The sequence below is a fragment of the Macaca thibetana genome, chromosome 10 (genome assembly GCF_024542745.1).
Source record: "Macaca thibetana thibetana isolate TM-01 chromosome 10, ASM2454274v1, whole genome shotgun sequence".
NCBI classification, from domain to species: domain Eukaryota; kingdom Metazoa; phylum Chordata; class Mammalia; order Primates; family Cercopithecidae; genus Macaca; species Macaca thibetana.
In genome coordinates, this window is record NC_065587.1 from 98,701 (window position 1) to 120,841 (window position 22,141).

Below are 22,141 nucleotides of genomic sequence, written 5' to 3' on the forward strand. Positions count from 1 at the left end.
GCCACCCCCCCGGGTCCGGGGCCCGGATCGCTGGGCGCCCAGTCCCCCTCTAGGCCTGTGTCCCCTCGTCCTGGACACCGGCCCCTGCCCACGCCCACTGCGTGATGCCCACTTTCCCCAGACCACTCCCCGACTGGGGCAGAGTCTGAGCTCTCGCTTCTCCACTGTGGCTCTGCTCAGAAGCCTGCACTGGCTCCCTAGTACCCAGGCAGGCCAGAGCCACAAGCTCTTCCAAGAGCCAGGCTCCCTGGGGCTTGGGCATTTGCTACGCTCTAGTCACACAGGGGCGCCTTTCCTTCCCCTCCTGTGGGCTGTCCATCACGCAGTTGCCAACACCTGACTACTCTAAAATCCTGACCCCTGGGCCAGCTGCTAAGTGACGGGCTCTCAGCCCAAACTCGCCCCGCCCTGCCCGGTGTGATACTGGGGCGGCTGCTGGGGGTCGGGGCACGGCTCCGGCTCAGCCGACAGAGGGCGCTGCGGAGCCGCCGCCACCCGAGACCCGCGCAGCGCAGGGCCCAGCCTCGCCTCCCGGAGAGGTGCCCACCCTCCAAGGGGCACCGAACTTCCTCAGCCCCTCCCGAGGGCTGCAGACCTCGTCCACTCACCAGGGCAGCCCCATATGGGGACCACTGCCCATCTAACTGCTGCTAAGCCCGGGCCTCAGCTGTCAACCTCCTGAGACCCACACCTCTGACGCGCCAGGCACCTAATAGCTGTTTGCGAGGAAGCAATTCTGCCGTCCCCACGGAGCAGGTGAGCTGCAGCCCCTCACACAGCAGGTCTTAGTTTTGTGTCTGCTGAAAGGATGAATGAACACACACAAAAAATGAATGCAAGGAGGAGCCTGTGGCAACACGTGCCTCCAACTTAGGAGCTGCCTTTCTGCGGGATGGAAACATCCGGAATGCAGAATGTGTTCCTTTAGCCACTGGGCCGCACAGCCCTTAGAAAACCCGCGGGTCTATAAAAAAGCTTCAGGGGAGAATTGAGATTTGGGGCGGTACAGCCAGCCTTGCAAGTCCAACAAGTCCGGGCAGAGAGACAGACACGGAGACGCAGCTGAGAACAGGCTGCAGAGGTGCCTTCCATAGGCCCTGCTGCACCCTGAGCCCTCTGCTGAACACTTAGGCTTAGAAAGTTGGGGATTGGGTCTACCTGGGGCCCAGTGAAGCCGATCCCTAGCTCTCTGACCCTGGACCCATCACAGGCCCCACCTGGGTACCAGGACACTCATCTGTAACGTGGTAATAATAGAGCATGAACATGTACGTCGTCAAGGTTAAGCAAGCTGGTATACACATGCCATTCAGCCCAACAGCGGGCATGGACTGACAGAACTGTAAAGGCCGGCGGCCATCCTGACAACAACATACTGTTTATGTAACTCTTTCACTCAACAATGTCTGCCAAACACCCTCCTCAGTGCCTGGCTCTGATGAAACTAGGAAACGAGAAAGACAGTGTCTGCCTTCAAAGCACAGGGAGGGCAGGTGCTTTCACCGGTAGTTGCTAGGCTCTGCCAGGTGATCCCTCACCTGCCCAGGGCATTCTGGAAGGCTTCCCAAAGACAATGACTTGGGTAGGATTATTCCCACTTACTGATGAGAAGCCCAGGCACAAAGTGGCTATCTGAGAGCCAGTGCCCACCTCAGCACCCAATGCACAGCCCATAGAGGCCAGTGGGCTCCAGTCCAGGCATCCCTGCCTCAGGGACCCAGGCCTCAGGGTGAGGGTAAAGAATAGAAGCCACAGAGTCCTGTAGGTGCACCAGGGCTGGGAGAAACCATGACTATACCCTGGGGGCAAGGTGGGGCTTACCTGTAGATTTTGAGCCCTCCAGGAATGGCAACTCCATCCCTGACCCCCCTACCACAGGCCACCAGCCCTGACTCTTCCCAGCCATGTTTGACACTACAGTGTGTTTTCTAAATCAGAGGTGAGAACATACCCTCTCCACCTAACACTCCTTCAACTGCCCACTGTCCTCATGGCAAGCCCAGCTCCAACCGCAAACCAGCGTGAATGTGCCTGTCCCCACCTCCAGAGATACCTTCTTCCCTTCCCCAACCAGGAAGCCCTAGCCCATCACTACACAGGTGCTAGGCACCACCAGGCCTCTCTCTGCCTCCCAGTGCTGGCTCCTCCTGGCTCAGGTCCCAGCACCCCACCCTCCCCACACCTCCAGGGCCTCCCAGCCCCCTCCTACCTGATCTTGCTCTGGCTGCCCCTGCCTGCTAAGGGGCCACTGATGTTGCTCTCCTGGTCGGCATCCCGGTCACGATCTTTCTCCTCTTGCAGCCGCTGGAGCAGCAGCTGGTGGGGGAGGCTTCTCAGCGAGGGTCCAGGAGAAGCTGCTGGCTGTGCCTCCCCCTTCAGGTTGATATCGCTGGCTGAGCGCTGCAGAGGCCGAGGGGATGCCAAGCCACTGGGGCCAGCCAGTCGCCGCCGCTTTGCATAGCTGGGGGTTTCCCTGAATGGTACTGGGGTAAGGGGGCATAGGTAAGACTCTGAAAAGCCAGCTGGGTGACCAACTTCTCCAGTTTGCCCAGGCTTTCCAGATGTTAAAACTAAATCCTATGTTCCAGGAACTGCCTTGCTTCCAGGCAAACCAAAGGAGTTGGCCACCCTACAAATGAAGCTACCATTAAAGGGCCACATCCCAGTCAAACTGCCTCTCACCCTAGCTTCAGAGGTAGAAGCCTGCTTCTCCACTCAGCCGAATGAGGCCTTGAGGATGCTCAGATATGCTCTAAGAACTGCATTTCACAAGCTTCAGGAGAGACAAAACAGGCTACATGTGACAAATCTCACCAGACTACTGCTGAACAGGACCATTTGTAGTTAACTATAACCAGGGAAACTATAAAAGACATTCTAGACCAGGGATCAGCAAACCTTTTCTGGAAAGAATTGGACAGTAACTACTTAAGGCTTTGCAAGCTATATAGTCTGTGTTGCAATGACTCAACTCTGCCACCGCAGTATGAAAACCACCACAAACAGCACATAAGCAAATAGGTGTGTTTGTGTTCCAATAGAATTTTACTTAAAAAGCAGATAGTGATTAAAAAGTATGAACAAGCTATATGCTACTTACAAAATAATCACTTTAAATCCAAAGACACAAATAGGTTCAAAGTGAAAGGATAAAAAAAGCAATGGAATGTAAATAGTAACCAAAAGAGAGCTGGGTGGTTATATTAATATCATACAAAATAAACTTTAAGATAAAAACTGTAACAAGAGACAGAGAAGGACATTGTATGTTGATTAACAATTATTAACATATACAAACCGAACAACAGAACATCAAAATATGATACAAACAACACAATTTAAGAGAGAAATAGACAGTTCCACAATAATAGTAAGAGACTTTAATATCTTTCAATAATGGGTAGAACATCTGGAGAGATCAATGAGGACATAGAAGACTTAAACCAATTAGACTTAACGATACATACAGAACATGCCACCCAACAAGGGCAGAATATATTCAAGAATTCTTCTCAAGTACACATGGAACATTCTTCCAGACAGACTGTATGACTGCAAAACAAGTCTCAATAAAGTTTTAAAAGACTGAAATCATACAAAGTATATTTTTCAATCACAACAAAACAAAGCTGGAAATCGAGAAGTGAAAGAAAACTGAAAAATTCACAAATATGTGGAAATTAAACACCATACTCCTAAACAACCAGTGTCAAAAAAGAAATCAGGCTGAGCATGGTGGCTTAAGCCTGTAATCCCAGCACTTTGGGAGGTCAAGGCAGGAGGATCACTTGAAGCCAGGAGTTTGAGACCAGCCTAGACAACATAGTGACACCCCCATCTCTATAAAAAATAGAAAACGATAGCCAGGTGTGGTGCTGCACCCTGTAGTTCCAGCTACTCAGGAAGCTGAGGTGGCAGGATGGCTTGAGACCAGGAGGTTGAGGCTGCAGTGAGCTATGATCAAGCCAGGGCACTCCAGCCTGGGCCACAGAGTAAGATCCCATCTCTAAAAAAAAAAAAAAAAAAAAAAAAAAAAAAAAAAAAAAAAAAAAAAGAAATAAAGAAATGATAAGGAAAATTAGAAAACACTTTAAGACAAACAAGAACAAAAATACAACATATGGAGCAAAAGCAGTGCTTAAAGGGAAATTTAACGCTGTAAACACTTACTTTTAAAAAGGAGAACAATTTCAAATCAATAACCTAATTATACATCTTAAGAAACAAGAGAAGGCCAGGTACGGTGGCTCACGCCTGTAATCCTAGCACTCTGGGAGGCCGAGGCAGGCAGATAACCTGAGGTCGGGAGTTCGAGACCAGCCTGACCAACATGGAGAAACCCCGTCTCTACTAATAATACAAAAATTAGCCAGGCGTGGTGGTGCGTGCCTGTAATCCCAGCTACTCAGGAGGCTGAGGCATGAGAATTGCTTGAACCCGGGAGGTGGAGGTGGCAGTGAGCCAAGATTGCACCATTGCACTCCAGCCTGGGCAACAAGAGTGAAACTCCATCTCAAGAAAAAAAAGAAGAAATAAAAAAGAAACAAGAGAAGGCCAGGCTCAGTGGCTCATGCCTATTATCCCAGCACTCTGGGAGGCCACAGCGGGAGGATCACTTGAGCCCAGGAGTTCAAGACCAGCCTAGCGGCATAGTGAGACCTTGTCTGTATGAATGAACAAATAAAAGAAAAGAGACTGGGCACGGTGGCTCATGCCTGTAATCCCAGCACTTGGGAGGCTGAGGTGGGCAGATCACCTGAGGTCGGGAGTTCGAGACCAGCCTGACCAACACAGAGAAACTCTGTCTCTGAAAAATACAAAATTAGCTGGGCGTGGTGGCGGGTGCCTATAATCCCAGCTACTCGGGAGGCTGCGGCAGGAGAATTGCTTGAACCCAGTTGGCCGAGGTTGCGGTGAGCTGAGATCGCACCATTGCACTCCAGCCTAGGCAACAAGAGAGAAACTCTATCTCCAAGAAAAAAAAAAAAAAAAAAAAACAGAGAGAGAAGAAAAGAAGAAACTAGAGAAAGAAGAGCAAACAAAAGAAAGAGGAAGGAAGCAAGGGAGGGACGGACGGACTAGAGAAAGACGACCAAAAAGAAACAAACAAACAAGCAAACAAGAGAAAGAGCAAACCAAACGAGCAAAAGAAAGAAAAGCAAGCAGAAGGAAGGAAACAGTAAGATTAGAGCAGAGATAAAGAAAAGAGAAAAACAGTGGAGAATCAAGGAAATAAAAGGTTGTTTCTTTGACAATATCAACATAATTGACAAACCTTTAGCTAGATTGACTAGTAAGGAGAGAAGATGGACAGAAATAACTAAAATCACAAATGAAATTTGGGGACTTACTACCAGTATTACAGAAGTTAAAAAGGAATATAATACTATGAACAATTATATGCCAACAAATAGGAAAGCTAGATGAGGTAGACAAATTTCTAGAAAAACACAAATTACCAAAACTGACTCAAGAAGAAATAGAAAATTTAAACAGACCTATAACAAGCAAAGAGATTGAATCCTTAACCACAAGCCTCCCAACGAAGAAAAGTCCACCACCAGATGGCATCACTGGTGCACTCTACTAGAAATTTAAAGAATTGACACAAATTCTCAAACTCTTCCAAAAAGCAGAAAAGGAGGGAACACTCCCTCATTTCATGAGGCCAGTATTACCCTGATACCAAAGCCAGATAAGGGCATTACAGGAAAAGAAATCTACACACTAATGTAATCAATATAATACATCACATTAATAGAGAAAAGGGGGGAAAAAACCATGATCATTTCAATTGATGCATAAAAAGCATCTGCCATGATCCGACACTCTTTCATTATAAAAACACTCAGGAAACTAGTAATAGAGGCTAGTAACTTCCTCAACATAATAAAGGAAATTTATTAAAAATCCGAAGTGCTTGCTTCAGCAGCACATATACTAAAATTGGAATGATACAAAGATTCGCATGTCCTCTGCACAAGGATGACATGCAAATTTGTGAAGCATTCCATATTTTAAAAACAAACAAACAAGCACACACATAGATAGCATCATACGCAATGGTGAAAGACTGAATGCTTTCCCCCTAAGATCAGGAACAAGGCAAAGATGCCTGCTTTCACTACTGGTATTTAACACTGTACTGAAAGTTCTAGACAGGAAAAAAAAAAAAAAAAAAAAAAAGGTACCCAAATTGGGAAAGAAGAAGTAAAACTATCTCTATTTGCAGATGGCGTGATCCTATATATAGAAAATCCCAAAGAATACACCAAAAGAGCTACTAGAGCTAATAAATAAATTCAGCAAAGTTGTAGGCCACAAGATCAGCACAAAAAAATCACTTGTTTTTATACACCAGCAATGAACAATCCAAAAAGGAAATTAAGAAGATAATTCCATTTATAATAGCATCCAAAAGAAGAAAATACTCAAGAATAAATTTAACTAAGGAAGTAAAAAAATCTATATACTGAAAATGACAAAACACTGCTAGAGATGACCTAAATAAATAAAAGGACATCCCATGTTCATTAATTGGAAGACAATGGTGTTAAAATGTTAATGTCACCTAGAGTGATTGACAGATTCAATGCAAAATTCCAATGTCCCTTTTTGCACAAATAGAAAAGCAATGTTCAAATCTATATGGTATTGCAAGGGGCCATGATTAGCCAAAACAATAACAAATAAGAAGAACAAAGTTGAAGCACTCAAACCTCCTGATTTCAAAAGTTACTACATGATGGGTGCAGTGGCTCATGCCTGTAATCCCAACGCTTTGGGAGACGGAGGTGGATCACCTGAGGTCAAGAGTTCGAGACCAGCCCGGCCAATATGGTCAAACCCCATCTCTACCAATAATACAAAAATTAGCTGGGCATGGTGGCACACACCTGTAATCCCAGCTACTTTGGAGGCTGAGGCAGGAGAATTGCTTGAACCTGGGAGGTGGAGGTTGCAGTGAGCTGAGATTGCGCCATTGCATTCCAGCCTGGGTACAAGAGCAATACTCCATCTCCAAAAAAATAAAAATAAAAAGTTACTACAAAGCTGCAATAATCAAAACCATGTGGTACTGGCATAAGAATATACATGTAGACCACTGGGATAGAATTGAGAGTCCAAATAAACCCACATATCTAGGATCAATTCATTTTCAACAAGGGTGCCAAGACCACTCAATGGGAATAGAATAGTCTCTTCAACAAATGGTCCTGGACAATTGGATATTCATATGCAAAAGAATGAAGATGGCTCCCTACCTCACACCATAAACAAAAGTTAACTTAAAATGGATCAGTAACCTAAATATAGGAGTGAAAACCATAAAATTCTTAGAAGAAAACCTAGAGGATAAAGCCTCGTGACCTATGACACCAAAAGCATGAACAACAAAAGAAAAAAATAAATACCTTGAACTTTATCAAAATTAAAAATTATTGAATATCAAAGGACATTAACAAAAAAGTGACAAGGATCTCCTATTCTACAGAGAAAATATTTACAAATCACATATTCCATACAAGTTTAGTATTCAGAATATATAAAGAACCCTTACAACTCAACAACAACAAAAATAAATGACCCAATTTAAAAATGGACAGAGGACTTGACTATTCTCCAAAGAAGATATACAAATGCCCAATAAGCACATGAAAAGATGCAGAGGCCGGGCGTGGTGGCTCAAGCCTGTAATCCCAGCACTTTGGGAGGCCGAGACGGGCAAATCACGAGGTCAGGAGATCGAGACCATCCTGGCTAACACGGTGAAACCCCGTCTCTACTAAAAAATACAAAAAACTAGCCGGGCGAGGTGGTGGGCGCCTGTAGTCCCAGCTACTCGGGAGGCTGAGGCAGGAGAATGGCGTGAACCTGGGAGGCGGAGCTTGCAGTGAGCTGAGATCCGGCCACTGCACTCCAGCCTGGGCCACAGAGCGAGACTCCGTTTCAAAAAAAAAAAAAGAAAAGATGCAGAATATCATTAGTCACTAGGGAAATACAGGTCAAAACCACAATGAAATACCATTTCACACTTACTAGGATGGCTATAGTCAAAAAAAAAAAAAAAGGATAGTAACAACTGTTGAAGATGTGAACAAATTGGAAGCCTCTTACATCACTGGTGGGAATGCAAAATGGTGGAAAACAGTTTGGCAATTCCTCAAGAAGTTAAACATAGAATTATCATATGATTCCAAAATTCCATTCCTAGGTATATACCTAAGAGATTGAAAATAGGTATTCAAACAAGTACATGTACACACATGTTGATAGCAGCCATATTCAAAATAGTCAAAAGGTAGACACAACCCACATCTCCATTGACAGATGAATGCATAAACAAAATGTCATTTATACCAACAGTGAAATATTATTCAGCCATAAGAAGGAATGAAGTAGTGATATATCCTACAAGGTGAAGCTCAAAAACATGCTGAGTAAAAGCAGCCAGACACTGTGTCACATATTATATGATTCCATTGACACGAAATATCAAGAATAGGTAAATCTATAGTCCACAGAGACGAAAGTGCGTTAATGGCTGACAGAGTTGGAGGGAGAGGGTAATTAATGCAGAATTATTGCTTAATGTGTCCAAAGTCTTATTCTGTGGTGATGAAAATGTTTTGGAATTCAACAGAATTGGCTTCACAACACTGTGAATATACAAAATGCTACTGAATCATTCTGGCCTAGAAGTGGTCACCTCTGCTTCCTTGCCTCTGTCACATCAGGCCACTCTTTGGGTCCACACTGTCTCTTACCCTCTCTCAGGCACACACTCCCAGGCACAGGTGTGTTCTCATGGGCATGACACCACCCTGGAGAAGCAGTTCCCCAAGTACTCATCAAAAGCACTGTGGGATACCAACTCCGCCCCCCAGGCCTGTCAGTCTAGGTGGGGCAAGCAGGGCTATCAAGAGGCAGCAAGTTATCCTGTCCCCTGAAGGGTGACACAGGTCCCGGTCTACCAGATCCCACCGGGTGGCACCTTCCCACCAGAGAAGGTGGCACCTCCTTCCAGTTCCTCTTACGTGTACAGACCCCACTCTGGGACCCCAGTGGGGATAGGATGTCGCAAGTCATGACTGTCATGTCCTTGGAGCAAATGTGTACAGAGGGCATGAGAGTGATAAGGGCAGACCCTGAATCAATCACGTCTGAAGTAACCCCCTCTGTGCCTCAGTTTCCTTCTCTGTAAAACAGTCTAATAAATCACTTCTTGGGAGATTGTTGAGAGGGCAAATTGAGATAAGGGGCTTGTATTAAATCCTGACAAATATGCTGCCTGTGCTCAGGGCAACCTGGCGGCGTCACCCTGTGTCTGTGAGACACCTGAGCGGGTCAGGGTGGTGCCCTAGCGTCTGTGTGACACCTGAGCGGGTCAGGGTGGTGCCCTAGCGTCTGTGTGTGACACCTGAGCGGGTCAGGGTGGTGTCCTAGCGTCTGTGCGACACCTGAGCGGGTCAGGGTGGTGCCCTAGCGTCTGTGTGTGACACCTGAGCGGGTCAGGGTGGTGCCCTAGTGTCTGTGTGTGACACCTGAGCGGGTCAGGGTGGTGCCCTAGTGTCTGTGTGTGACACCTGAGCGGGTCAGGGTGGTGCCCTAGCGTCTGTGTGTGACACCTGAGCGGGTCAGGGTGGTGCCCTAGCGTCTGTGTGTGACACCTGAGCGGGTCAGGGTGGTGCCCTAGTGTCTGTGTGTGACACCTGAGCGGGTCAGGGTGGTGCCCTAGCGTCTGTGTGTGACACCTGAGCGGGTCAGGGTGGTGTCCTAGTGTCTGTGTGACACCTGAGCGGGTCAGGGTGGTGTCCTAGTGTCTGTGTGACACCTGAGCGGGTCAGGGTGGTGCCCTAGTGTCTGTGTGACACCTGAGCGGGTCAGGGTGGTGTTGGCCCACAGAGCTGATGACCACATCAGGATGAACTGACACAGACGCCTGCTGCTTACCACTCAGGGACGTGTGTCTAACCCCAACCGAGCAAGCACACTTGGGTTGGATGGCCAGTAACTCACAACCATGGTGACCCCAAGAGCCCTGGGGTATCTGTCCACAGCACACAGACGAGGGGCAGAGGGGGCCTTCCCACCCTCCCTCCAAGCAACTAGACCAAGGCCACCGGCCAGAGTCCAGCCCCACCCAGGATCAAATGCCACAGGAGGCCACAGGGGGAAGGGGATGCAAATGACTGTAAGAGACCATGTTTCACTTAAGAGAAACTGAGGCGCAGAGCTCCTAGACAGCTTTCCCACGGTTAAGACAATTACAGGTAGAAGAGGAGGCCCCACACATGCACAAACCAGGGCCCTCCAACACTAAGGGCCACATCCAAAGCACCAGCCCAAACCAGAAGTATCTGTTGCCCCTTACACAAACCCCAAACCTTACCACAGTTCCCCCCCGACCTGACCCTGGACTCCGACCCTACCCATTCCACTGGCCCAGTTACTTACTCAACACACACTTCCCTGCAGTGGCCTTGAGAGCAGCTCTGGCCCTCACTGAGGGTCTGCCAGAGCCTCAGATGGTTCAACTAACACAGCCTGGGGTGGAGGGGCTCATAACCAAGCCTCACAGGGGGATGTTCAGGGGGAACGCTACAGAAGAAGGGCTCTTAAACATGAAACTGACCTTAATCTTAACCCCAGTCCAAAATTCAACTCCAGCCCTGACCATAACCTCACACTAGAACCAAGTGAGATTCCAACCCTAACACCTGCTCCAAATGTTTGCTGCCCACTGTCACTTCAAATTAAAACAAAAACAAAAAATGGGGATACCCACAAGTAAACACTCATGGCAGGAAGGGGGTCCTGGGAGTCCATGTTCCAGAGAGAGGCACAGGCAGAAAAGCCTGGACCACGCAGGACACGGCGGGATCAGCAAGGGAGCTCCTGTGCAGCCAGGAGGCTGGAAGGTCCTCAACAGGAGGGTCCCAGCCTGGCCAGCAGCAGCTCTCCCACAGGGGAGCCCAGCCTCTCCAGCAGCCACACCCACCAGAGACCTCCCAGAGGCTCGCATGTCCTGGCTGAGGCCACGTGTGTGTCCTGGTTTTCCTTCCAGGAGCGCGAGTCACGCACACACGAGGCACACACCAGCAGGGGGCTCAGAGCTCCTTGCCCTGAGGACGACTCTGGCACTATTCCCAGCCTCATTCTGCTTTTCATCACTGTTTTGTTTTCCTTATGTGTCGTTTATGTGATCTTTTCATGTTGAGAGCTTGCTACGGACCACCTAGACTCACACTTGCTCCAGGGTGAAGCAAGGTCCATCACCCCCATGTCTTCTGCTGGCCCTTCCTAGGATTTAACGGGAAGCAGGGACTCTGACCCTAACTTCAACCCCACTCTCAACCTACGCTGTCCCCTAAGCTGAATGCTAGCCCCGGCTCACAGCCCAAACCTCACCATGCTCTTCTCCCAGACCAAAAACAACGTTCACTCAACACAGGCCCCGTGGCCCATTCCTCGTGCCCGCAGTGGCCACTCAGAGACCACTGGCCACACAGCGCAGATGTGGGGTAAGGGGCCCCTTTGTTATGTCACCACTGACCCCCACGTCTGCTAGGCCTCAGAAAACCACGCGAATCTACATTCAACAGGGCCGCCCAGGTGGGTAGGACTCACCAACATCCGAGTCTTTGTGGGTCTTGATGACCTCTGCAAGCTCGAAGTTCCCTGCGACGATGGCCACCTGAGGGAAAGGGGGGTCAAGGCGTGGAGGAGCAGGGAGGGGGCTGAGCAGCACCAGCTTTGCCTCCCCAGCCAGCCCCAGCTGCTCCTTCTCGAGCTCCTGTGTGGAGTCTTCCTTAGTTGGGGGCCCCAGAGACCCCAGCCCATTCCTCTTCTCTACTGACACACACTCCTCTCTATAACCGGAATGCCACAGGCGTGCCTCATAACTGGAGTGACCCGCCATCTGTTTGCCTGGGACTGAGTGGCTACCTGGACGGGAGAACTTCAGAGCTAAAACCAGCAGTCCCAAGCAAACGGGCACACTGGTCTGTCCCAACATGCAGCCAGGTTTCCCGTCTCAGCCAAGGCCCCATCGCTGCCCAAGCTGCTAAGCTCATCCTCCCCTTCCTGTGACCCTGCACCCAGTCATCCAACAGGCCCTGGCGTATCTGCTTCCCGATGTGCCCAAACCCCTCTGGCAGCCCACTGCTGCCTCCACCTTCTGTGACCACACAACTCAGCAGCCTGACCACTCTTCCCACACCTCACTCCTACTAAAAATAGAGTTCTGTCTCCATTCCTGGTCTGCAAACCCCCACGATATTCCCCTGACTCCCCAACAAACTCCAAGTCACAGAGACCACGTCCACCTGGTCATCAGTGCCAACCGACCCGGAATTACATCAGCGGCTGGGACCACACCCCTTCTCCAGTTTGGCTTCTGCACCCCTGCTGGTCTCGGGGGGGGGGGTCAGACCCACACCTGTCACCCCAGTCTTCTCATCCTCCCTGTCCCCCGCCCCAGAGCCCTTCTGACCCTCCTCTTTCCCTGGCAGGGGGATGAAGGGAACATCAGCAGCAAACACCAAACACCTCCTCACGTGCTGGGCTCGTCCCCCCACACCTCCTCGTGGGCAGTCCTGGGGGAGGTGCTCCCTTAGGGCCTTCCAGGGAAGAACCAAGGTTCAGAGAAGTCAGGTCACACGGACACAGAGACACTCCCGTAAACCACCAGTGTACCTGGAAGGCTGTCTGGCTGTTGTAGTTGCGGACATCCCTGTTGGCCCCACGGAAAAGCAGGACACGAGCACAGCTCTCCTGTTGGGGAGAAGAGGGGATCACAGCTGGTGGCTGGAGAGACCATCGGAGCACGACAGCACATGTGCACGCAGGAATGCACACATGGCGTGCGCAGGGCACGGGCTCACACACACGGACTCACACCTATTTGTTCCACGTATACTGAGTGGCACAGGGACAAGCAGGTAGGTATACACGCTCAGGTCTCACCTGGCCCACAGGGCCTAGATGTACCCAATTCATACCTGGTCATTCAGAACACACGTGCACACATGTGAAGCCTATGCCCCAGAACAGGCGAGTATATCCACACTTGCTGGTGCAGGCATGTGCAGCACACACAGTCGCACCTGGTTGTAGAGGGCACAGATGTGCAGGGCTGTGTTCCCCGAGGCATTCTGGGCCCCCATGTTGGCCCCGTAGAACAGCAGGTGCTCCAGGTGCTGCACGTGCCCAAAGCGGCAGGCCTGTGCGGGGAGCAAGGTGCTGTAGGGTCCCTGGGCAGAGGCTAGGGCCCCCACCCCTACAGACAGAGTCAGGACCCCACACCCAGCACACACAGGCCGGGACCCCACCTCAGCTCCCTGCACACCTGGTGGATCTCCTGCCAGCCATTCTCGTCGGTGGTCCCCAGCTGAGCGTGGTCGTGGAGAAGCAGCTCACAGCAGAGGGCGTCCCCACCCCCCAGGGCGCTGTGGTAGAGAGGTGTCAAGCCGCGGCTGTCCTTGTAGTCAGGCGAAGCCCCCAGGTCCAGCAGGGTCTGAGGGTGAGTAGCCTCAGTATCCACACCAGGCACAGCGGCCCCCAGCCCCATCACCAGGCCAGGCCCAGCCCTCACTGACCGTCAGTGCTGCCGCATTCCGCTGGCGCGTGGCACAGTGCACGGCAGTGAGCCCATCGCGAGTGCGGAAGTCCAGGTGGGCACCGCCATTCTTCAGCACCTTCAGCAGGTCCGTGGCGTTGTCCAGCTGGGCTGCGAGGCTCAGGGGGCACTCTGGGTTCAGAGACAGATAAGGGTCAGGCTCCCAGCCGATCAAAGGCCATGCCCCTCCCCTGCTCTGCTCACCTCCTGAGTCAGGGTCATGGAAGTTGGGGTCCAGCCCCTTGTCCAGCAGGCGGGCCACCTTGTCCGTGCTATGCAGCTGGACATAGTCCATGAACTTCTTCAGGTTTGCCTGGAACACCGGCCATCAGTCAGCCTGGCACCAAGGTCTCTATCATCTGAACATTACCCGCCTTCCTCCTGCAAGCCTCAGGCCACCTTCAGGCGTCCCCTGCCACATCCCTACCAATCTGACCTGTCACCTGACTTTGCAATTGTCACCCACAGCCCTGCACTCCCACCACGGCCCCAATCCCCACTTGGGTGGGCCCACGCACAGCTCAAAACCCTTCCTTGCATCCTGATAGCCAAACCGGTCACGACTGTCAGCTTGCACCCAAGTAGCCCCTCACCAAGGCCAGGTCACCCTGGTCGAGCCCCAAGCAAGTCCCCTACTCCAGGCTCAGTCACTGCCCTGGCTCTGCCGCCCCAACCTGCCTAGCCTAGAAGAGCCGAGGTCCACCCAGGCAGGAACCAGCCCCACAGCAGCCCTGGATCCTCAGCACCCTGAGATGATCTGCTCCTTCTCCGGTGCATCTTCCTCTCCAGCTCACCCCACAGCAGACCCCCACCCCAGGGACCCCTCCTGTGACATGACTGATGGCCTTGTACTCATTCACCCCGTTTATTCACTCGCCCCACAAGACCTGACTTCCCCAGCCGGCACTACGGACGCCACACACACAAGGCAAAGTGCCCTGGCCAAAGGCCTGGGCCTTTCCATAAACCCCCAATGTACATCAGAAATAGGGGAGGGTGCCAGAGGGACCCCTGCCTTGGGAGGCAACCTCCTCAGGAGGGCCAGGCAGTGAAAGAGGAGGAAGTGCTCACTACCAGGGTGAGGGAAATGCCGCTGGAGCTCAGGCAGGCAGAAACACGGGGCTATGTAAGAAGTTTAGGCTCATTCTAAAAACTAACGAGACCTACTGCAGAGTCAGTCACTCATGTCTTGTTGGTCACTGAAGAGAGATCTAGAGGGAGAGGTGGCCATGGGGGAGGAACCCAGGTTGACAAGGTCAAGTAAGGGCCAGTGGCGGGACAGGGGGACCCTTCCACAGTGGACTCTGCCCAGCCATAGTGCTAAAGCCATTGACCACCGCCTGCCCTGGGGTAGCAGCAAAGTCTGGCACAGAAGCCTGAAGTTCCAAAGTCACTGACGGGACCATTAGGGCACAGGGGTGACAGTTCTGACCCCTCTCCTGGGCTCCAGAGACTGCCCATAAAGTATCCAGCAAGCAAGTGCCTGCTGGCCTGTGAGCGGGGATGGGAACCCCTGGGGAGGGACTGTGGCACCCACCCTGCCCCTCTGACATTCAGAGGTAAATAGTAAGGTAAAGAGAAATAGTAAGGTGCCCCCCTCAAGAGCATTTGGGGTCAGGCCCAGTTAGGGGTGGCACCCCCCAGCAGTAAAGACCCTCACAGGTATGCTGGGCACAGGGCCTGGAATCAGACAGATCTGGGCTCAGCCCCAGCTTCACTGTCTACACAGTTGGGCACTCTGTGTCCCCATCTGTGAAATAGGGTTATAATAGTCCCTCTGGAAGAGGATTAACGAGAGGTCTAATTACAAATGCCCAGCACTGGCTGACCACTCAATGCTGGGTGCCCTGTCCCAACAGCCATCATATCAGATGCTTGTCCATTCCCTCTCCCACCCAGCTTCTCACAGGACACTCCAGCCCCTAAGCCAGGGGGGTCAGCAAGAGTCTGATCTACCCGGAACACATCGCTGTACCACCTGTCCCCCAGCGATGGGGCCGGGAATCTGTGCCCAGCCCTCCAGCCACACCCAGTACCGGCTCTGGGCCCCTGATGATAGGGACATAGACTGAGCTGAAGCTGGGGGACTGTGGTCAGCCCCAAGCTGGGGTGGGGGACAGCAGGCACAGGGAGGCAAGAGGGAACCTCAGGAGCCCCCTCCCCATGATCCTTTACCTTTGTGTGAAGCTTTGCAAACTGCTTATCATCAATGAGGTTCTGGGCATAAACTCGCCGCTTGTATCGAAACTGCTCAGATAAAGAAAAGGTAAAGAAAATGGCCCCACCCCGGCTGAGCAAGGGAGTCCATGCACAAACCCCGTCCCGCTCATGCTGGCCACACCGCACCCCTTACTGCCCTCCTGTACACACCATCAGTGCAGCACAACCCAATGCCACACAAATCCAGGTGCACATACTACCACGGTGGACAGAGCTAACAGCTGCCATGCACCCACCACACTCAGGCATGATGCAGCGCAATGGAAGGCACACGCCTAGCTGCCCGCAGCCTGCACTGTCCTGTCTCCTTCCCAACCCCAGGATTCTCTGCAAAATCCCACTCCTCTCTGAAGGCCTGATTCCAGGCTTACCTTCGTAGACGTCCCCCTACACTCTCCAGGAAGAAGTGACCCCACTTTCCTGTGCCACCACGGAGGCCCGCCCAATTTTGAGCTCAGCTCACAAGATCCTTATTCAATGCCCATTGCAGCTGGGCACCCCCCTCCACCCTGCCAAACTTCAAGACCTTCCACAGGACTGACCCAGTTTGTGTCCCCATGCCTAGCAGGGCACTCAATACATCTTCACACCATGCATGGGTGAGCAAAGGAGGGGACTTAGGTTGGCCTTCACAAGACTTCACAACTGGAGAAAGGAACGAATGTGCACACAGATAGCCCTGCTCACACCACACACCCCTCTGGCACTCACTCCTGCTCACACTCCTCCCTGGAGAACATTGCTCAGCATCCACACCACCCATGCTGCTCAATGCATATACTGTTCAAAACTACACACACCACACACTCTGTATGTGCTGCACACAGCCCACACTGCACACACTGTGCACACTGCTCACTGTATACTGCACATCCTGCTTACCACAATCACAACCCCACTCACTCTATACTCACTGCCCTACACTGCAATGCTGTACGCACTGCTCATTGCATGCCGTGTACACACTCACTGCACACACTGCGCACTGCACACCACTCGCTGCACACACTGCATGTGCTCACTGCACACACTGTACATGCTCATTGCATACTTTGTGCACACTCACTGCGCTGTGCCCACTCACTACACAGGCTCACGGCACACAGCACACACCACTCACACTGTACATGCTGTGCACACTGCCCACCCACTGCACACACTGTGCCTGCTAACTGCACACACTGCCTGCTCACTACATACGCTCACTGCACACACTGCACACTGCTCACACTGTACATACTGTGCGCACCTTGCCTGCTCACTGCACACACTGCACACTGCCTATACCGTACATCCTTTCTGAGCACACTACCTGCTCACCGCACACACTGCACACTGCCTATACTGTACATCCTTTCTGAGCACACTACCTGCTCACTACACACACTGCACACTGCCTATACTGTACATCCTTTCTGAGCACACTGCCTGCTCACTGCACACACTGTGCCTACTCACTACACACACTGTGCCCACTCACTGCACAAACTGCCTGCTTGCTGCACACTGTACGTCTTTACTGCTCACACTACCTGCTCACTGCACACACTGCACACTGCCCATACTGTACATCCTTACTGGGCACACCTTGCCTGCTCACTGCACACACTGCACACTGCCTATACTGTACATCCTCTCTGAGCACACCTTGCCTGCTCACTGCACACACTGCACACTGCCTATACTGTACATCCTTTCTGAGCACACTGCCAGCTCACTGCACACACTGTGCCTGCTCACTGCATACACTGCACACTGCTCACACTGTACATACTATGAATGCCTTGCCTGCTTCCTGCACACACCGCACACTGCCCATACTGTACATCCTTACTGGGCACACTGCCTGCTCACTGCACACTGTGCCCACTCGCTGCACACACTGTGCCTGCTCACTGCACACTGCTCACACTGCCAGCTCACTGCATACACTGTGCCCACTTGCACACACTGTGCCTGCTACACTGTACATACTGTGCACACCTTGCCCGCTCACTGCACACACTGCACACTGCCCATACTGTACATCCTTACTAGGCACACAGCCTGCAGACTGCACACACTGTGCCCACTCACTGTACACACTGTGCCCGCTAAATGCACTGTGCCCACTCGCTGCACACACTGTGCCTACTCATTGCACACACTGTGCCTGCTCATTGCACAGTGTACACACTCACTGCACTCTGCACACAGCACCCCCCCCCACACACACACACACACACTGCCTCCACCCTCACTCCTCCCACTTGTGTTCCCCACTGCCGTGCCCTTCACTGGTCCCGCCACGGAGCTTGGTGGTCCACCCGGCGCGCGCTTCAGCTCACCCCCCGCCGGCCACTTACCTCCAGGTAGGGCAGGGGCGTGTCCAGGTTGGGCGGGTAATCCTGCAGGAGCCGCTCCTCATCCAGGAACTTGCCGGCGCGGCCCCGGGAGGGCGGCTGGAAAAGCCCATAGTTGAGCGCGTCCTGGAGGCTGTGGTTGAGGGCGCAGAGCACGCGTTGCTTGGCGGCCCACACGGGCGCGGCCGGGTCCAGGCGCAGGCACTTCTGCAGCGGAGCGGGCTTGTGAGCTCAGGCCCGGGGAGCGAGGACCCGCCCCGCTGGCCCCACGCGGGGTGCCGAGCCCCGGGCCCCCGCCGAAGAAGTCCGGGGCTCGGGAGCCGGCGCCCGGGACCCCGCGCCTCCGCGAACCGCGGTCGAAGCCCCGCCCCAGGGGCCGGGCTTTCCCGGGGCCCCGCCCTGGCGATGGGGAGGGTCCCGGCGGAGGCGGCGGGGGAGGGGTGAGTAGCCGTGGGCCGGGGGTCCCAGGCGCCGGGCGCGCCCGGCGGGGGTGGGGGAATCCCGGGCGGGGAGCGCAGGGGCACGGCCGGGCCCAGGGCGGCGGGGCTCACCGTCTGCTGCAGGTCCGGGATGCCGACGCGCACGACCACAGCGCTGGCCCCGGGGCCGTCCATCCCCGCGCCGGGGCCCGGGCCGGGGCCGCTCGCGCCGGGGAACGGAGCGCCCGGGGACTCCGCGCGGCGCCCCGGCCCCCCCTTCCCCCCCGCCGGAGCCCCGTCGGCCGCGCTGCGCGGGAGGGGGCCGGGGGGGGCCGGGGCCGGGGCCGGCGCGGGGGACAGCGGCTCCGGGGGCTCCGCAGGGGCGGCGGCGGCGGCGGCGGCGGCGCGGCTCAGCTGCATCGGCCCCGGCTCAGCTCGGCGCCTGCCTTCCCCGGGGGCGGGGGCGGCGGGGGGAGGGGGCCTGAGACGGGAGGGAAGCGGGGGTGGCGAGGGGGCTGCGCCGGAGGCGGGGGCCGGGAGGGCTCAGGGCCAGTGTGGGGGGGTTACTTGCGGGGTCCCAGGTGGGGGTGGGAGGTGTCTGCGGAGGGCGGGGGCCAAGCCACAGGGCGGGGGGCCTGGGGGGCTGTGCCGGGGTGGGGGGGAGTCCTAGGCCTCGGTGGGGGGGGAGTGGCTGAGCAGCAAGGGCCGCGCCGCCCTTCCGCAGCGGGCGGGCATCCGCGGACCACCGGGGATGGTGCGGCGGAGGAAGGGGTCCCGGAGCTGGGGTGGGGGCCGCGTTGGGGCACGAAGACCAAGGTAGGGCGAGAAGGGGAAAGAAAAACAATTAATTTCCGGAGGTGGCGACTTCTCCCCCCCACTCCACCGACCCCCAGCTCCAGGCCCGGAGGAGATGGCGGGGACCACCCCTGCCCCAGGCCTGGGGGTTGGACGACGGGGACCTCCAGACCGGGGAGGGTCCAGGGCCTTCCCACCGCCTTGGCGAGAGGCCCTCCGAATTAACCCTTTCGACCACGCCCTGCCGTGTTCAGCGCGGCTCCCCCACCCCAGCCTAGTTTGGGGAGTTTGCTCCGGACTTCCCCCGAAGGCCCCCTGGCCGGTCCGGATCCAACGCCTGTCGCCCCCTCCCCGTCACCTTAGCGACGACGGGATGGGGGCGCGACCTACGGGGAAGGGCCTAGGGGAGGGGGCGCTACTAGTCTCCACCTGCGACTGGGAAGTGAATTTTAGTTTTACGCGTTGTCGTGGCAACGCGGGGGGGGTGATGAGTGGGCGGAGGAGGGGGGAGCTCAGTAAAGAAACTAGCTCAGCACCGCCGCCCCATCGGGGCGCACCAGGCCCCCCAGCCCTGAGCGGCCTCTCGGAGCTGTCCAGCACTGCGAGCCCCTGTGCCCCCAAGAGCAGCCCCTAAGTCGAAATAGCTCCAACTCCTACAGAACTCTCCCAACCCGCTCTGCCTGGCGTTCCCCACCCCCCACTCCCGCCCCCGAGCAGCCCCAGATCCTCGTAGAGAAGCCGCTGGCCCCCTGAGGGCAGAGCTTGAGAACGTTCGCAGAAGAGCCTGGCCGGGGGAACCCTTCTGCCTAAGGAGGAAAACAGCCTCTAACCCCCAGCCTCCCCAACAGCAGCTCCAGATCACCCACAAAACGGATTTTGCCTGAGCCTCCCAGGAATAACCTTGAACTGCTCCGGCCCCTATACACGTAGAAAAACCTCCCTACCCTCCCGCACCCGCCACAACCTGGACCATCCTAAACACCCTGACCCACACCGAACAGAGCGTGACACCCCCTCCAAGAACAGCCCCCCCCCCGCCCCACAGATCCACCTCCACCGCCTGCTCACCCCAGAGCACCCCTGACCCCATATAGAGTGTTTCTGATGAGCCCTCTCCCCTCAAAACAGCCTCTGGTCAACCCCAGAGCGGGACCGTTCTTCCCTGGGACCAGCCTGGCTTGCTCCTCCCACCTACCCAGGACACCACTGACCCAGCAGAGCGGAGCCTCCAGTGCGGTGTGTGGGTCACTCCTGCGTTCTCCCCACTCCTGGACGGTTGCTCCCTGCCCGGGAACTGTGGTCCCAGCATCACAGACCTTCCACCCCCTGTCCAGGCCCCTCCCAAGGCCACTGGCCTGGCCTGAGTGGTGCAGCTGAGGGTCTCCCAGGGGAAGGGGCAGGATGGGAGGGGTGGGGGTCCCGGGAGCAGGGAGCAGGAAGGGGCCCTGGAGGCTCCCTTATCTGCAGGAAGCACCTTGGAAGGCACGAGGGCTGGATTTCCTGTGGCCCAGCCCTGGAGAGAGGAAACTAGTGCTTCCTGGCCCACCTCGTGTCTCCACCGTCTTCCTGCCCGTGTCTCTCCCACCCCGGTCACCCAGGCCCCCAACTCCCTCCCAACCCCTCCTTCAGCCCTAACCCTAACCCTCCTTGCCATCCCTCACACCACCACCTCTGCCTGCCTTTGCTCCCAGGTGCCGGCCCTTCATCCCACTGTGGCCAGCACAAGGTGGTGGATGGGGCCTCTGAGTCCACCAGTGATGGACTCTCCACAACCAGGTCTTCCACAGCCCTGGGCCTCCTCCCTCTCCCTTGGGCTCTCCCTGCAAGCCTGCCCTTGGCTGGATGGACCCAGAGACCTTACAACCCCCAACCCTTAGACTGGACCTCTGGGCCCCACCAGCCGCCTCCTGCCAACCCACCAGCCCAGGTGAATCCAGCCACCCAGGCCAGCACTGGGGCTGTGGCCACTGAGCCTTTCAAGAGAAAATCTCACATCTTCACCAACCGGCAGCCCACAGATAGATGCTAGACCACAGATGGTCCCCAGACTCAGCTGGGTCAAAGACCCACTGCCCAGGGCAACACTGAAGCCCCTGCCCGTGCCTCCCTCAGCCTGGGTTCCGCACAGTGCCTGGCACGCGTGATGCTCACATCGTGAACAGAGTCCAAGCCTGAGTCACTCCCCAGCTCCACCGCCACCCCGGCAAACAGCAAAAATAACAATACCCACAAGCACTCACACACATGACGTCCTCCGGGTGGGTTCCTGGAGAGGAAGCCAAGGGACACGGGGTGTCTTTGCCCCTTATTTTGTTGAGAATAATCCCAACGTTCCCCACGGCCTCCCCAAGCTTCCTGAGGACCCTCCCTCAGGCCCACCAGACCCCACCTGCCAGGCAGGGCCACCCTGGGCCCAGGCCTACCCCCTCTTATCTCCTGTCTCTGACCTGCAAGGTGGGGATTTACAGGACACCATGGCCCCTAGGCTTTCCCTTCCTTCCAACGGCCAAAATTCTGGAAAGATCTGTCCTTCTCACCATCCCCACTTCTTCCCCACCTGCCCCCACACACATTTAGACACAAATAGGCCTCACAAGGCCTGGGAGAGCTCATGTGGGCAAAGCACCCAGAATAGTGCTGGACACGGGTGGGGGGCAAACCAAGCCCTGGATGGACCCCAGCCCACTGCCTCGCTGCCACCCCCAGGCTGAGGCCACTGCAAGGGCCCTCCCTGCCTCAGCACT

At 54.7% G+C, this 22,141-nt stretch overlaps 2 protein-coding genes, 1 long non-coding RNA gene and 1 other non-coding gene across 7 annotated transcripts in view; 2 read left to right on the top strand and 2 right to left on the bottom strand.

Annotated features, from left to right (window-relative positions):
• The window catches only part of SHANK3 (SH3 and multiple ankyrin repeat domains 3), a 58,666-nt gene extending 37,688 nt beyond the window's left edge, over positions 1–20,978 (bottom strand). The window contains exons 1-11 of one of the 3 annotated variants that reach the window (XM_050745726.1): positions 20,609–20,978; positions 18,735–19,382; positions 18,187–18,390; positions 15,797–15,868; positions 13,826–13,934; positions 13,602–13,753; positions 13,352–13,519; positions 13,110–13,226; positions 12,700–12,777; positions 11,632–11,698; positions 2,210–2,483 (exon numbers count right to left, since the gene is read on the bottom strand). In XM_050745726.1, the coding sequence (XP_050601683.1) occupies positions 2,210–2,483; positions 11,632–11,698; positions 12,700–12,777; positions 13,110–13,226; positions 13,352–13,519; positions 13,602–13,753; positions 13,826–13,934; positions 15,797–15,868; positions 18,187–18,390; positions 18,735–19,022 (1,529 nt within the window). In that variant the 5' untranslated portion in view covers positions 19,023–19,382; positions 20,609–20,978. Of the gene's footprint in view, positions 1–2,209; positions 2,484–11,631; positions 11,699–12,699; positions 12,778–13,109; positions 13,227–13,351; positions 13,520–13,601; positions 13,754–13,825; positions 13,935–15,796; positions 15,869–18,186; positions 18,391–18,734; positions 19,383–20,608 lie in introns of those variants that run through there. The other 2 variants (XM_050745727.1, XM_050745728.1) reach the window with 2 other exon arrangements.
• The window catches only part of SYCE3 (synaptonemal complex central element protein 3), a 161,056-nt gene that overhangs the window by 6,939 nt on the left and 131,976 nt on the right, over positions 1–22,141 (top strand). The gene's annotated exons all lie outside the window — the stretch shown is intronic.
• Positions 5,917–6,020, top strand: LOC126929978 (U6 spliceosomal RNA). Its single transcript, XR_007717403.1, has one exon. It is a non-coding gene; the product is annotated as a U6 spliceosomal RNA (small nuclear RNA).
• Positions 15,877–18,067, bottom strand: LOC126929445 (uncharacterized). 2 transcript variants are annotated; one of them, XR_007717180.1, is made up of 4 exons: positions 17,598–18,067; positions 17,374–17,428; positions 17,154–17,269; positions 15,877–17,095 (listed from the first exon to the last, which is right to left on the bottom strand). It is a non-coding gene; the product is annotated as an uncharacterized LOC126929445 (long non-coding RNA). The 2 variants fall into 2 exon arrangements; XR_007717181.1 differs by having other exon boundaries at positions 15,877–17,269.